Source organism: Natator depressus, chromosome 5 (genome assembly GCF_965152275.1).
Source record: "Natator depressus isolate rNatDep1 chromosome 5, rNatDep2.hap1, whole genome shotgun sequence".
Classification (NCBI taxonomy): Eukaryota; Metazoa; Chordata; order Testudines; family Cheloniidae; genus Natator; species Natator depressus.
The window spans coordinates 34,207,379-34,223,629 of record NC_134238.1 but is presented as its reverse complement, the minus strand read 5'-3'; the positions used below and the strand labels follow the sequence as shown (position 1 = coordinate 34,223,629).

At 43.2% G+C, this 16,251-nt stretch overlaps 1 protein-coding gene across 2 annotated transcripts in view; it reads right to left on the bottom strand.

The window, feature by feature from the left end:
* Positions 1-16,251, bottom strand: part of MTREX (Mtr4 exosome RNA helicase) — a 91,206-nt gene that overhangs the window by 32,297 nt on the left and 42,658 nt on the right. For both annotated transcript variants that reach the window (XM_074952556.1, XM_074952555.1), the window contains exons 16-18: positions 9,871-10,021; positions 7,076-7,248; positions 6,584-6,652 (exon numbers count right to left, since the gene is read on the bottom strand). In XM_074952556.1, coding sequence (XP_074808657.1) covers positions 6,584-6,652; positions 7,076-7,248; positions 9,871-10,021 — 393 coding nt within the window. The remainder of the gene's footprint in view (positions 1-6,583; positions 6,653-7,075; positions 7,249-9,870; positions 10,022-16,251) is intronic.

The window sequence follows — 16,251 nt, the reverse complement described above, 5'->3', positions numbered from 1 at the left end:
CAGGATTTCCTGAACCTCTCCTGAACAGGAGAGTTCTAACCCTGAGAGCTATTTAAATACCAAACCTTGAGCTGTAGAGAGTTCAGGAGGGAGTGAAGAATGGTCCCTGAGTCTTGACTGAGAAGACTGGGCATTCACTGAACAATGACAGCTGGATCGGAGGAGAGGCAGAGGAACCACACTTGTCTTGGCCAGGTTGGTGCAATCATGATAACTGGCCTTGTTTCATCCGATTTTGTTTGAGACCCTCTGGATGAGCAGCTTTGGGGGAAAGGTGTAAAGTAGACCCCTGACCATGAGAAGAGAAAGGTGTCTCCCACAGAATGACGACCCAGACCTCCTCTTGAGCAGAACTTCGCACACCTCTGGTTGCTGTGCAGCGAATACCACCAGAACTTTTGTGAACACCACGAGGGGTAGTAGACAGTCCAAAGGGAAGGACTCGATCTTAGTAATATTCCTGATCTATCATGGAGTTTAGGAATCTCCTGGAGAAAGGTGTATCCTGATATGAAAGGACACATCCTGAAAAAATCAAACAATAGCTGCATCTTGAACTTCTGTATCTTGACAAAGGTATTCAGCATCTTTAGATCTAGAATCAGTCTCCACCCTCCCTTCCTTCCTTTTAGGAACCAAGAAGTATTTGAATAAAATCCTCTTCCCTTGTACTGAGTGGGAACTGGTTCAATGGCTCCTATGCAAATAAGGGATACAACATCTTGTTTTAGAAGAGGTTTGTGAGAAGAGTCCCTGAAAAGGGAGGGGAAAGTGCAGAGGAAGTGGGTGGAATACCCAACATTATACCCTCCAAAACCTTTGTTGGAGGTAATTTGCCCCCATAAGGTGTAAAAGTGAGAGACACAATTCCAAAAAGGTGGGACACAGGATGGTGCAGCATCAGATCTCGATTAAAGGAGCATTCATGCATCTCAACCACTGCATCAAAAACATTTTGTAGGTAATGATTGCTATGTCAAGGTAGCAGGAACAGTTGAGAACTTTCCCTCCTGCATCCTGGGTTTTTTCTTAGGTGGCTCCGATGACCTGCACTACATGGAGAAACGGGATGTATGTGATCTCTGTGTTGTCGGAGACCAAGTAAATTTGTTCTTATTCACAGGCTTATATATGCCCAAAGAATAAAGAGCCGCACCGGAGTCTCTCAGAGACCACATCTGTGTTCTGTAGCGCATGGTCTCTGGAGTCACTAAACAATTTCAAACTATCAAAGGGAAGTTCCTCTACTGTGTTGTGGACGTCTCTGAAGCAATGAAGCTCTACACGTAAATACAACTGTTGAGATGGCGCAAGCTTCCGTAACAGATGCGTCATGAGAAGCTTGCAAGGTTGTTCTCGCCAAAAGCTGCCCCTCAGCAATAACTGCTTGAAATTGCTCTCTATGCTCACAATCAAAGAATTAAACATTGTGTAACTGATGTGATTATATTTTTACTCCTGGGGGAATTCTGTGCCACTGCGCAGTGCAGAATTTACACAGATATTGATGTTCTGCACAGAATTTCCTTTTCCCCAGACAGCAATGGGCTGCAGAGCTGCTGGCCACCACTAGGGTCTGCTGGACCCAGCAAAGACCAGTTTCCACGTAGAAGGCACTGCTAATGGGAGGGAGAGGGAGCTGGAGGGTTCCCAGCTGCTGCAGTTCCCGGCACATCCGGAAGGAAGGAGGCGGCATGCAGGAAACTCCACACAAGCCCGGGACCCACCATCAGGCTGTTACTCCCTCTGGATCCCTGGGCTCTAGGAGGGCAGAGCGTGCAAGTGAGGGTCTGGGCTTGCGGAGAAGACTCCCCGCAGCTGGGCTCTGGGAGGTAGGAAGTGTGGGTTTCTGGCTGCCCAGCTAGGCTCGGGGAAAGTAGGGAGGAAGAGGGAAAGAGAAACACAAACTGGGTTGTCATAGGGGTTACTTTAATTCTGTACTCCGGGGGGGGGGGGGGGGGGGGAGGCGAGAGAGAGAGAGAGAGAGAGAGAGAGAGAGAGTCAGTCTCCCCCACCCACCCTCTCTCCCCTGACAGCTATTTTGAAATAAATTACCAAAATAATTGAAACTGGTACAGTGTTAATTTGACAAATAAAATTTGCAGAATTTTAAAATATTGTGCACAGAATTTTTAATTTTTTGCCACAGAATTCCCCCAGGAGCATATTTTGCCAGAGTCACCTGAAAATTAGCAGTCCAGAATTGCAGGGCTGAAGACAAATAACTCTTGTAACCAAAAAGGTCTAAGCACTTGTGGTGTTTATAATGTGGAGTCACCTTTGAATCGTGTTGCCTATTACATTCACTCACTGCATCCATGACCAGTGAACTAGAGGCAGGATGAGAATGTAAGAATTCTGAACCCCTAGCTGGGACATAATATTCTTTATCTGCCTTCTTAGTTGTTGAGGATAGGGAGAGTGGGGGCAAGGAGTGTGCAAGGGCAGTAGCAGGAGTCTGTCAGATCATCTGACAAGTTCTAATAGTTCCTTATTTATGGGCAAAGCTACCTGTATGATGGTAAAGTATCAATCAATTTACGCTGTGTCTCTTGAAGTACTTCTAATGGAATCTGGAAAGTGTCTACTACTCTTTTCATCAAATCCTGGAATTGCTTGATGTCATTCAGATGAGTTGGTGACGGTATCACAGCCTCAGCTGGGGAGGATGAGGATATATTAGTCTGTGGAGTTTCACCCAGAAGCTGACGAGGAGGCATCTGTGCCGATTCCTGATGAGTCCTGGACGTTGAAACTTGCAGTACCAAGATGTGTATAGGACACACTAACTTTGACTGTACTGGCGCTCTTGGTACCAAAGAAACAACTTTGGAACCAACTGCATGGACCCAGAAGCACCTCATTCAGGCTCTGATGGTACCAAAGACTTGTGTACCGAACCATGGGTATTGCATGTCTTTAACATGAAGGGAGCCTCAGTACTGAATTCGTTTAAAGCCTCCTCAGAAGCCTTTAAGGAGTACCGGGTCTCCAGTACAGCAGGCCTTGTAGGAATATGGTCTCTCTGAGGAGATCTAGCACTCCTCCTGGATAAGGCTTTCTCCATTTCACTCAAAGGTCTGTCTTTCAAAGATCTAGAAAGCGACTGAACAGTTAAGACTAATGGGGCACTGTGGGAGCTTCGAGGCTGGTGTCTGGAGCGGGGGGGAGTCTCTCGGTCCTTGATCTGAAGCCAGACGAAGTGAACATTCCATTCTGAGGAGCTGAAGTTTTATTTCTGTCCCTCTTGGAGCGACTCTTGAAGTTCATGCAGATCTTGCACTTTGAAGGCATGTGCGTGTCCCCAAGGCAATGGATACAGTGCAACTGGCCATTACTAACTGGGAAGCATTCCCAGCAAGTGAGACAATGTTTGAAGCCTGGGGACTTAGGCATGCCCCACAGGGAAAAAAGAAAAACAAACAAAACAAAACCAAGCTTCAAGAGGACCTCCCCCTATAATGGAAGAACGGGAGGCAAAGCATCAATCAAATGAGAGAAAAGAACTCTCAAAAAAACAAAGCAAACAAACTACAAGAGCTACAAAGAATAAAACTGGAATACAAGAAATTTAATATAAAGAACTCAAACTTGACAAAGTGAGAAGCTGCACAGGCAAGCACTACCAACTGCTCCATCTCAGGCTGAGGGTGGTCTGTCTGTCACAACCCTACATAGCCTCAGCGCAGAGCATAAGGATAGCTACAACATTTGTGCAGACCGAATGCACACTGCTGGCAAAAATCTCTGATTGAATGTTCATGAAGACCTCAAATGGAGCATCCCCAGGGACAGTATTCAAAGAAGAACTAACTTTGCATTTACTGCTTCACGGTAATTTATGAGTTGCAGAAATGGTGAAAATTTGCACCCAACATGGTGGAAAAGTGTTTGCAAGAATCTTCTCTATCTGGCCCTTTTGGTATGTCTTCTCTTTCCTTGCCTCCCCCTCTCCTATCAAACTCTATGGTGAGCTATTAAAGAAGGATGTTCCTGTGGTTAGGGCACTAGCCTAGCACTTGGGAGACCCAGATTCAATTCCCAGCTCCACCAGACCTGCTGTGTGACCTTAGGCAAGTCACTTAGCCTCTCTGTGCTTCAATAACCCATCTGCAGAATGGAGATATTTACCTTCAAAGGGCAGTTGTGAGGATAAATAAAAGAGTATCTATATCTTTAACCCCAACCTGGGGTATTCTATCTGTTACCCAAGATCCATAAACCTGGAAATCCTGGACGTCCCATCATCTCAGGCATTGTCACCCTGACAGCAGGATTGTCTGGCTATGTAGACTCCCTCCTCAGGCCCCACGCTACCAGCACTCCCAGCTATCTTCGAGACACCACTGACTTCCTGAGGAAACTACAATCCATCGGTGATCTTCCTGAAAACACCATCCTGGCCACTATGGATGTAGAAGCCCTCTACACCAACATTCCACACAAAGATGGACTACAAGCCGTCAGGAACAGTATCCCCGATAATGTCATGGCAAACCTGGTGGCTGAACTTTGCGACTTTGTCCTCACCCATTTCACATTTGGGGACAATGTATACCTTCAAATCAGCGGCACTGCTATGGGTACCCACATGGCCCCACAGTATGCCAACATTTTTATGGCTGACTTAGAACAACGCTTCCTCAGCTCTCGTCCCCTAATGCCCCTACTCCACTTGCGCTACATTGATGACATCTTCATCATCTGGACCCATGGAAAAGAAGCCCTTGAGGAATTCCACCAGGATTTCAACAATTTCCATCCCACCATCAACCTCAGCCTGGACCAGTCCACACAAGAGATCCACTTCCTGGACACTACGGTGCTAATAAGCGATGGTCACACAACCACCACTCTATACCGGAAACCTACGGACCGTGATTCCTACCTACATGCCTCCAGCTTTCATCCAGACCACAACACATGATCCTCTGTCTACAGCCAAGCTCTACGATACAACCGCATTTGCTCCAACCCCTCAGACAGAGACAAACACCTACAAGATCTCTATCAAGCATTCTTACAACTACAGTACCCACCTGCTGAAGTGAAGAAACAGATTGACAGAGCCAGAAGAGTACCCAGAAGTCATCTACTACAGGACAGGCCCAACAAAGAAAATAACAGAACGCTACTAGTCATCACCTTCAGCCCCCAACTAAAACCTCTCCAACGCATCATCAAGGATCTACAACCTATCCTGAAGGACGACCCATCACTCTCACAGATCTTGGGAGACAGGCCAGTCCTTGCTTACAGACAGCCCCCCAACCTGAAGCAAATACTCACCAGCAACCACACACCACACAACAGAACCACTAACCCAGGAACCTATCCTTGCAACAAAGCCCGTTGCCAACTGTGTCCACATATCTATTCAGGGGACACCATCATAGGGCCTAATCACATCAGCCACACTAGCAGAGGCTCGTTCACCTGTACATCTACCAATGTGATATAAGCCATCATGTGCCAGCAATGCCCCTCTGCCACGTACATTGGTCAAACTGGACAGTCTCTACATAAAAGAATAAATGGACACAAATCAGACGTCAAGAATTATAACATTCAAAAACCAGTCGGAGAACACTCCAATCTCTCTGGTCACTCGATTACAGACCTAAAAGTGGCAATACTTCAACAAAAAAAACTTCAAAAACAGACTCCAATGACAGACTGCTGAATTGGAATTAATTTGCAAACTGGATACAATTAACTTAGGCTTGAATAGAGACTGGGAGTGGATGGGTCATTACACAAAGTAAAACTATTTCCCCATGTTTATCCCCCCCCCCACCCCACCACCACTGTTCCTCAGACATTCTTGTCAACTGCTGGAAATGGCCCACCTTGATTATCACTACAAAAGGTGTCCCCCCCACTCTCCTGCTGGTAATAGCTCACCTTAAGTGATCACTCTGGTTACAGTGTGTATGGTAACACCCATTGTTTCATGTTCTCTATGTATATAAATCTCCCCACTGTATTTTCCACTGAATGCATCCGATGAAGTGAGCTGCAGCTCACGAAAGCGTATGCTCAAATAAATTTTTTAGTCTCTAAGGTGCCACAAGTCCTCCTTTTCTTTTTGCAAATACAGACTAACATGGCTGCTCCTCTGAAATATATCTTTAATGTATCTCAAAGCATCCTTCCTGACCGTGGATTGCTTAGGATGGAGCTGTAGTGCACCATGGCTTTCAGCAGCCAATTCGAGTAGCCTGAAAGGTCTGGTGTTGTTCAATACACTGTCATAGTGCCCTGGATAGACTCTTAAACAGGACACCACAGATAACTCCATCAGTTAACAGGGGACTATCAAAAATAAAAAGATAGGACCCAGGGTGAAGGTCTATTTCCCAACTTCCAAGAACCTTTTTCTTTCCTCCTTCAGTGTGAATAAGTCTACAGAGGCCTGGGCCTTTTGCAGCTTTTCTAGCAAGGTGACAGACTTTTTTTTCTTTTTTGGCCTGTGGAAAAACACAACTAAAAATGCAGATTTTTACACCTCCATTTCATCTTTCTACACATTTAGTGAAAATATGCATCTTTTGCCAGTGAAGGGAAAAGTGTATTATTTTACCTTAACATTTGATTTCTTGGAGAAGTTAACAACCACTCCCCAACCAAAATCATCATCTTCATTTTTTACCTAAAAAGACGAAAGCATGTTATAAAAATAACCTCTAGAAAAAAAGCACAATGACAAGAATACTTTATGGATTGCTGTTTGCAGTGTTGTAGTCATGTTGGTACCAGGCTATTACAGAGACAAGGTGGGTGAGGTAATATCTTTTATTGAACCAACTTCTGTTGGTGAGAGACAAAAGCTTTTTAGCTGCACAGATCTCTTCTTCAGTCTGTTTATGGGTTGCTGTGATTTATAACAAAGCTGACTTTGAAGCAAACCTTATTAAACAGTCAACCCTAAAGGAAGGTTAAAGAACTACAATTAAAGTCAAATTTACTATTCAGCTGGGATAAATAACATTTTGCCAGAGAATCAACTGGCAAGTAGACACAAGCCTTGGAAGTTTGACAGGCTGGAGGAGATGATAAAAGAGAAGCAATTTACCTTTACCAGCCTGCCTGGCTGTAAAAACGGCAAGCAGTATTTTGGCTTGTGAACATATTCCTCAATTTCTTTACCCAGTTTAGCAAGCTGCTGTCGGATTTTGTAGTAGATGACCACGCTTTCCTCATTTGGAATTTCTATTTTGTTGTACTGTTCATCCAATTTATTTACCTCTGCAAATAAAACAATCTTGTGTAAACGTACAGAGTCACACATTATCCTAAACAATGTTATAGCAAAGAAGCATTCACAAAAATATGTAGTTAAATAGTATTTGAATATCACTTTCAATACAAGTTTTCTGACTATTTAAAACAAATCAAATTAAAATATAACCCCTTTTCGGAAAGCTTGATATCTACAAGTTTGTCCTTTAATATTTAGCTACAAATACAATGAAAGTTATAGACCAAGAGGTCATATTTAAAACACATTCATCGTTATGAACTAGCTTTGTAGAAATGAGGGGATTTTGGATATTATTTTCCCAGAAATCCCTGCTAATGGCTGCACAACAGTCCCATTAGGACCTGAGATTGCCAAATTCATTTGCAAGAGGGATCACTGTTCAGCAACACAAACACTCCCTTCTACCTCTCACCTATACATGGAAGGCAGCTGCAAGGTTGGTTGCATAGTACTGAGAACAAAACACAGGACCAGGGGTCAAAAGCCTGAGTTTGCTTCCCATTTCTAGTAGCCCTGTTGTGACCTAGTAATAACTTCTCTCTCTGCCTCACTCCCCTCCCCGCTCTCAGTCTGTAAAATTTTGGTGGGGGAATTCTCTCCTGTCTTTCGCAAAAAGAAAAGGAGAACTTGTGGCACCTTAGAGACTAACAAATTTATTTGAGCATAAGCTTTCGTGAGCTACAGCTCACTTCATCGGATGTACTTTGAGATTTACAAGCCTCAGCTGGCTGGGCTGCAGAATATTGAAGAGGTTGTGGGACTACAGTGAGTTCTAGGTCCAAGCCCTAAATTCGTGGTGCCAACAGGTTCGTGGAAGGCCTACATGCCACCAAAGGAGGAAGCAGCTGGTGAGGTGCTCACAGACTCATCCAGTGCAGATGAGGATGAAGGTGTCCTCTATGGCTCACCAGTCACTCATCTTCCTCTATTACTGACCCCTCAGACTGAAACAACAGCTATGGGGAACCCAAGTTGTTTCCAGTGGGAGGCCAGTAGTACACAATGATCTCCATGAGACCCCAGGGATAGGGTACAAGTTAAGCAGATGCCAGTCCAAGATAAGAACTTCTGGGGCAGACTACCCCAGGACGAGTGTAAGTCCTAAATGGGTCACAGAAAAACCCGGCATGAGCCTTAAGCTCCATTTTTGATGGCACTGGGACAGTGTCCGGACCCCAGGGAACCAAGGTATAACCACGTCTAGGAAACGTTTCACTCTGTCATTGACGTCTATAGCAAAGTAACACAGAGAAGGTGACACGGATATCAACGGAGACACGACCAGCATAGATTCCCCACTCTTCCTGGTGTCAGAGGGAGCATCGGCAGAAGTTGATGTCAAAGGAGCCAATGTTGACAGACTGAGAGCAAAGAAAACTGCTGCTGTGCCTTCTCTGCTTCCTCTCCCAGCCAAGGGATAAAGAACCCTGATGTGAAGAAGCCAAAGCTCAGGGAGAGTATGGCCTGTAATATACCTCCACAGAATGGACTGCATCTCCAGCCTTAGTAAACCCTACTCCACTTCATAAAGGGAATTGCAGCTGAGGTGCCTACAGAATTCTAAAGCACAGTATGGTTTTTGGTATAATAATTTCCAGGAAATACCCAGCTTGCTTTCTGGCATAGGTTTCTGAAGCAATGCTGGACTCTACATTATGGGAACAAAGGGTTGGGCATGTCTATGGGTGTGAACTGTTCTCTGAGAAACGCACATCATATGTAAGTATGGTCTTAAATGCCACCCGTGCAATCCAACACATACACAGAGCAATGGGGTGCCAAAAACCAAATTCCAAACCTGGTGTGGATCTATTATTTCCCCCACTTAATGGCACTGAAGAGGTGAATTGCTCATTCTTCACTGGCAGATGAAGTAGATACATCTGCTATGGTTTTGGGATTCCATTGGGTAAAGCTCCTGGAGGAGTTTGAACTGTCAAAAACTGATTAACAAGAAGCACGTTGGAAATTCATCTTGGCTCATGGAAATACTGTTTAAAGCAGGAAGAGCATGGCTCACAGGGCTAGCCACTCGAAGGAGTAGAAAACAAAAGCCTTGTTTCCATCAGGATTTTGCTTCACCGTTGATCAATTTTCCAGACTATTTACAAAGCCTTACTAGAGTATCTTTTTTTCTGGTGGTTTGGACACCATAGGCCTTAATTCTTTTTTAGATACTGAAATCAATTTGATTTATGTGTGTTTTGAACAGAACAGAAACCTTGTCTGCATCTTCCATGAGCTCAAAGACACTTTTTTTGCTCCTCCTCTTCTCCTCGTACACATTTACAATGTGGTGATCATCCTTGTCTTATCCAGTAGAACAGGTTATCTCACTAAATTCTGTTCCCAAAAAAGGGTCCAGGTGCTATTACAGAAAAACAGAAGATGGCTTTCGTCCCTGAAAACCCTCTCCCTCCCACAACCATAACAGCAAGTGCACTAAGCATTCTGCTGCCAGGAAAGGAGAGGCTGTACAGTCTAGAATCTCTGAGTGGATTCTCATTATAAACATAACACCCTATCTTAGCTATCCAACCCCACAGTTGAAGTATCTTTGACACAGTCTCTCACATAGTTAAGTATGTGATACACATAATACTTACTTTCTACTACTCCTGGAATAGCTCTGTAGTGTTGAAACTGGTAGAAGGATTTTTCTAACATGTATTCAGGGTTAATTTCCTCTACTCGGAGCAAGTTCAACACCATGTTGTATGTCAAGTGAAAAGCACTGTTTAGAGGATCAGCTGAGCCCTTAAGAAAAAAAAAAGACACCCCCATACAAAATATTAGTTACAGCACAAGCAAAGCAATACACAATATATTTGAAGCAGTGTCTTATGTGAAAAATTATTAAGCTGATGCTTTGTATATCTTTGGATAAAGGCTTTATAAACACCATAATATTTTTCTAGATCTCACATCAGATCCTAACTAGCTGTATGATGAACATCCAAGAAACATAGCAGTGCTTTACATACCACTGTTAGGCAGGTAAGTTTGTCAAGTCAGTGCAATTAGAACCTTTTATATAAATTGATCCTAATAAACTCAGGAGAATAATTTATATAAAATATAATCTAATGTCTCCTTTAACTTCTTTAAAAAAAATTATATACATACACACAGTTTTTTCCCTCCCTACCATATCTTTGTAACTATTTAGATACAAACAAAACTTTATCACAGCATATACTACGTGAGAAAGAATATTTCCTCTTCACATACCAAAAAAAAATCTAACAAGAGAAAGCCTTCAGGATTGGTCCCCACACTACACACAGGCAGCTATGATAGTGGTTGCTCTGTTATGCTCTTAAGGATTAATTTCTATAATAAAGGATAGGACCCTTTTAGATGGAAGGCACTTCTGTACCACATGGAATGCCTATGTTTTGGAAAAAGAACGCGGAGTACTTGTGGCACCTTACAGACTAAAATTTATTTGAGCACAAGCTTTCTTGGGCTAAAGCCCACTAGGCCAGTGAAGTATGGGTGTGTTATATCAGTAATTCACTTGTTTGTCAGGCAGGTCCAGTGAGGCGTGCTTGACCGAAAAGCTGAAATTCACAGAAAGCCAACTTGGTAGCTGGGCTTCCCTCTTAGGAATACCCCATTTCCCACTGAAATTGATATGCAGCCTATCAACCATTAAAATAACGTAATATTTTAAAGACCTTTTGCATTTTAATCTGCTAAGCAGGAGAGCACAACTGATGGCTCTGCAGCACTTGACAGGTGTCTTTCTCAATTTGTAAAAGATTGAACAGAAATTCCATATTCATACACACACACACACACACACTTTGTGAAAGTGAAATATGAGGTCATCTGATTTGATGAAAAATATTCAATGGCTAAAAACAGACTGGCAATGACAAAAAGCAATGCTTTTAAATTAATTTTTTTGTAAATGGAAAATGAAATGAAAACAAAAACTAGTAGACCACTACATTTGCCTTAATACCATGGTATCAAGATTTAAGGGAGAATTAGGTTTCCTCCAAAAGTATTAACTGAACATTATACCATTGTAGATTGCTACTGATTGGCTTTCCATAGCTTAATTCTGGAAGCTGCAACTAGAAAATTCACAGGAGTCTGATTTTTGCATTCATCCTTTGAAGATTTAACATTTTCTGCCACCTGGTATCAGTATCTATTCTGAATTTGCTAAACAGCAGTAAAGTTGCTGTGGGAACTCTGAAACAGGCCACCTGAGTATGTCCAGCCCCATTCTAACTAACCATTTCTCATGACACTCTTTTAATTCAAAGTCCTTATACATTTTAAGAAGAATTTTAGCATCAATGAGTAAATCACAATACTTATTAGAACTGACAAAAATATTTATCATATTGGTGAGAAAATAATTTCAATAATTAGAATCTAAAACAGTGTTGCACATTTGTGCAAACCTCTATATCTCCTCAGAAACTTCACTGCCATAAAAAAGTATAGGTTGGTCAAGTAATTCCTATCAACGAAGTAAACATTTAGGGAGTCAATAGTTAAACCAACGTCCACATCCACAGCATCCTCAAATGATATGCTTTTACCTCTGAATCGTCATTAATACACATTTACAGACTCCTTTACTCCATAACCCCCTTTCAGTTCCAACATGTTACCCATAATGCATATATCCATTTCCTTACGATCACAAAAAATATACAATTTTAATTTAGGTAGGTTAAAATATTTTCTTTATAGATGTGGAGTCTATAAAAAGTCAGCGTACATGAAAAGTACGGGGATGGAATTAAGGTTGTACATTGATGTTTGATTGTGACAAATTACATGCATGCACTGTGGTTGGTTACATGTTGGATTTAAAAAGGAAATTTGTTGTGCAGGTGAGGAATCTATGGTTGCCAACTCCCAACCACCTCCTTCCCCGCCCCAAAATAATAGGGAACAGAGAGAGGGAGCATGTATGAAATTGGTTTTAACCAAGTAAATATTCACTTTTCTACTTTAAAAAGATAGGAGCAAGTGTAATTTACACTAATATTGTCTCCTTATACTCCCCCATCTGTTATCTCCTGCCTTTTACTCAGATTGTAAGCTCTTTGGGGCAGGGACTGTCTTTGTTCTGTGTTTATACAGTGCCTGGCACAATGGGGTCCTAGACCATGACTAGGGCTCCTAGACTCTATGGTAACACAAACAAACTACTAATAGAAGAAACAGCCACTCTCAAATTTCCAACATTACTTGGACTTACACTCATAGACTTTAAGGTCAGAAGGGACCATCGTGATCATCTAGTCTGAACTCCTGCACATTGCAGGCCACAGAACCTCACCCACACATTCTTATAATAGACCCCTTATCTCTGGCTGAGTTACTGACGTCCTCAAATCATGGTTTAAACACTTCAAGTTACAGAGAATTCATCATTTACCCTAGTTTAAACCTGCAAGTGACCCATCCCCCATGCTGCAGAGGAAGGTGAAAACTACCCAGAGTCTTTTCCAATCTTACTCAGGGGGAAAATTCCTTCCTGATCCCAAATACAGTGATCAGTTAGATCCTAAGAATGTGGGCAAGACCTACCAGACCGATACCTGAGAAAGAATTCTCTATAGTAACTCAGAGCCCTCCCCAACTCGTGTCCCATCTCTGGCCGTTGGGGATTTTTGCTACTAGCATGCCATTGTAGGCAGTCCCACCATACCATTAGTCCATACACTCATCAAGACACGTAGGTGAATGTATATTCATTTAGCAAGCTAGACAATATGAACTACCTTTTACATATGGTCAGTGCCTTCTCAGAGAAGTCATAATGGTGAAAAGGTTAATGGTTCTATTATTTCATTCTAATGGATACAAGCCACATTAAGTAAACACTCATGATACATTGCCTATCTTACAAAATATAACAGGAGGAGCTAAGTCCTTCAAAACTGAGTGTTAAAAGATGTCTGGAAACCAACAACTATTTTCTCACTCCCAAACATCAATCATTTAAATCAAATAAGTAAATATGTAATTTTATTTCTGGTTCTCTTAACATAACAAAACATCCTCTCAAGATGATCATTTCCTTCCACTGTTTATCATAAAAGTCATAGCTATTCCCATAAGTCAATTCTGGCATGCTTCAAGAACATTCTCAGAGACCTTTTGCATTGAAATTTATATTAAATTTCCCCTGTAAAAGTTGCTAGTAAGGGAAATCATTTTTCAGAAACACACAGTGTAGAGTGTTAAATTTTACCTTGGGGGCCCAAATGGAAGTATATACTAGGAAGATTCAGTGCAATGCTTTAACATTTGCTGCTTGTTGTAGTATACACCTCTACCCTGATACAATGCAACCCAAATATAACATGGGTTCACATACAATGCGGTAAAGCAAGCCCGCCCCAGCAGGGTCTGGGGGGCAGGAGCTGGGGGGGCACTTTTGGGGGCCCTGCAGGCCCAGAGTGGCCCTGGTGATTAGCGGAGTTCAGTCTATAATAGGGTGACCACATTGCAAGAGTGAAATATCACACTGGGTGAGCGGGGGGGTGGGGAGGGAGGGGAAGGGGCCACAGGTGCACAGCCCCAGGAAGCTGCAAGAGGGGTGTACATACACTATACACATACATACATACATACATACATACATACAGTATAAGTTTTATACAAACAATTTAATACTGGTTGTCAAGGTTCCTCCCCCACTCTGAACTCTACGGTACAGATGTGGGGACCTGCATGAAAACCTCCTAAGCTTACTTTTACCAGCTTAGGTTAAAACTTCCCCAAGGTACAAATTAATTTTATCCTTTGTCCTTGGAATATCCACTGCCACCACCAAACTCTAACTGGGTTTACTGGGAAACGTAGTTTGGACACGTCTTTCCCCCCAAAAATCCTCCCAACCCTTGCACCCCACTTCCTGGGAAAGGTTTGGTAAAAATCCTCACCGATTTGCATAGGTGACCACAGACCCAAACCCTTGGATCTGAGAACAATGAAAAAGCATTCAGTTTTCTTACAAGAAGACTTTTAATAGAAATAGAAGTAAGTAGAAGTAAAGGAATCACCTCTGTAAAATCAGGATGGTAGATACCTTACAGGGTAATTAGATTCAAAACAGAGAGAATCCCTCTAGGCAAAACCTTAAGTTACAAAAAAGACACACAGACAGAAATAGTCATTCTATTCAGCACAATTCTTTTCTCAGCCATTTAAAGAAATCATAATCTAACACATACCTAGCTAGATTACTTACTAAAAGTTCTAAGACTCTATTCCTGGTCTATCCCCGGCAAAAGCAGCATATAGACAGACAGAGACCCTTTGTTTCTCTCCCTCCTCCCAGCTTTTGAAAGTATCTTGTCTCCTCATTGGTCATTTTGGTCAGGTGCCAGCGAGGTTACCTTTAGCTTCTTAACCCTTTACAGGTGAGAGGATTTTTCCTCTGTCCAGGAGGGATTTTAAAGGGGTTTACCCTTCCCTTTATATTTATGACACGCCCCCCAAATCTCAGCTAGGGTGAAACACTGGCTGGGATTTCTTCCTGGAGCTCTAGGAAAAACAGAGTTAATAAGACACATGCATCTCTAAATATACTACCAAGTACATAAAGACTAACAATATTTTCCACATCTCAAGGACGATTTTAACCGGTTGATTCTGGGAAACTTTCACGGGAGAGTGCATCAGCCACTTTATTAGAAGCTCCTGAGATGTGTTGGATGTCGAAATCAAAATCTTGGAGAGCTAAACTCCACCAAAGAAGTTTTTTGTTATTTTCTTTGATGGTGTGAAGCCACTTCAGTACAGCATGGTCGGTTTGCAGGTGGAAACGCCGTCCCCAAACATATGGGCATAGCTTTTCCAGAGCGTAGACAATGGCGTAACATTCTTTTTCACTGACTGACCAGTTGCTTTCCCTCTCAGACAGTTTTTTGCTGAGAAACACTACAGGGTCGAATTCTTGATCAGGTCCTTTCTGCATTAAAACTGCTCCCACACCACGCTCGGACGCATCTCTGGTTACTAGGAACAGTTTGTCAAAGTCTACACTGCCTTGTTAATTAGATCAGCAAGCTGAGACCAGACCCTAGCCGCAGCTGCTGCCTAAGGCAGCAGCTCCCTCCATCCTGTGTCCCCCCTGCTGTATGGAAGATTGGGTAAGCAGAGTGCAGGAGCGGGGGGAGGGGGGGGGACGACACCCTGACATTAGCCCCCCCCAGCAAGCAGGAGTCTCGGGGAGCAACTCCAAGGCAGACAGCAGGAGCAGCACATGGCAGTGGGGGGAGGGACAGGTGAACTGCAGGCAACTGATAGCCTGCTGAGCAGCTGCTGCACAGGGAACTTAGGGGAGCAGGGAGCTGATAGGGGGGCTGCCGGTCCACCCTGGTTCCAACCACCCACCAGCTAGCTGCAAGGGGCTGCTCTTCCTGCAAGCAGTGGACAAAGCAGGCGGCTGCCAAACAAGGTTAGAAGGGAGCACTGCACAACTTTACACGAGCATGTTCCCTAATTGATCAGCAATGTAACAACGAAACAACATTAACCAGGATGACTTTAAGTGAGGAGCTCCTGAGCACAGAGAATGGAAAGGCTGGAGAACCCCGATGTACACGCCAACAAATCTGAAACAGAACAGTCTTTAAGAGTTTGTTTACACTTGGAACACCTCAGCCACCCACAGCTGCAACTGAGCTGCTGTAGCGCTTCAGTGTAGACACTTCCTACGCCGACAGAAGGGGTTCTCCCATCAGCAAGGATATCCACCTCTCCAAGAGATGGTTTCTTCCATCCACTTAGAGCTGTCTACACGGGGGCTAGGTCAGCCTAACTATGCTGCTCAGGGGTGTGGATATTTCACACGCCTGCTTGACGTAACTGGGTCAACCTAACGTTTTGGTGTAGACCAGGCCTAACTGAGGGCTGATCTACACTAGGAATTTATATCAGCATAGCCATGTACCTCAGGCATGTGAAAAATAAACACCCCTGAGAAGCCTAGCTATGTCAAC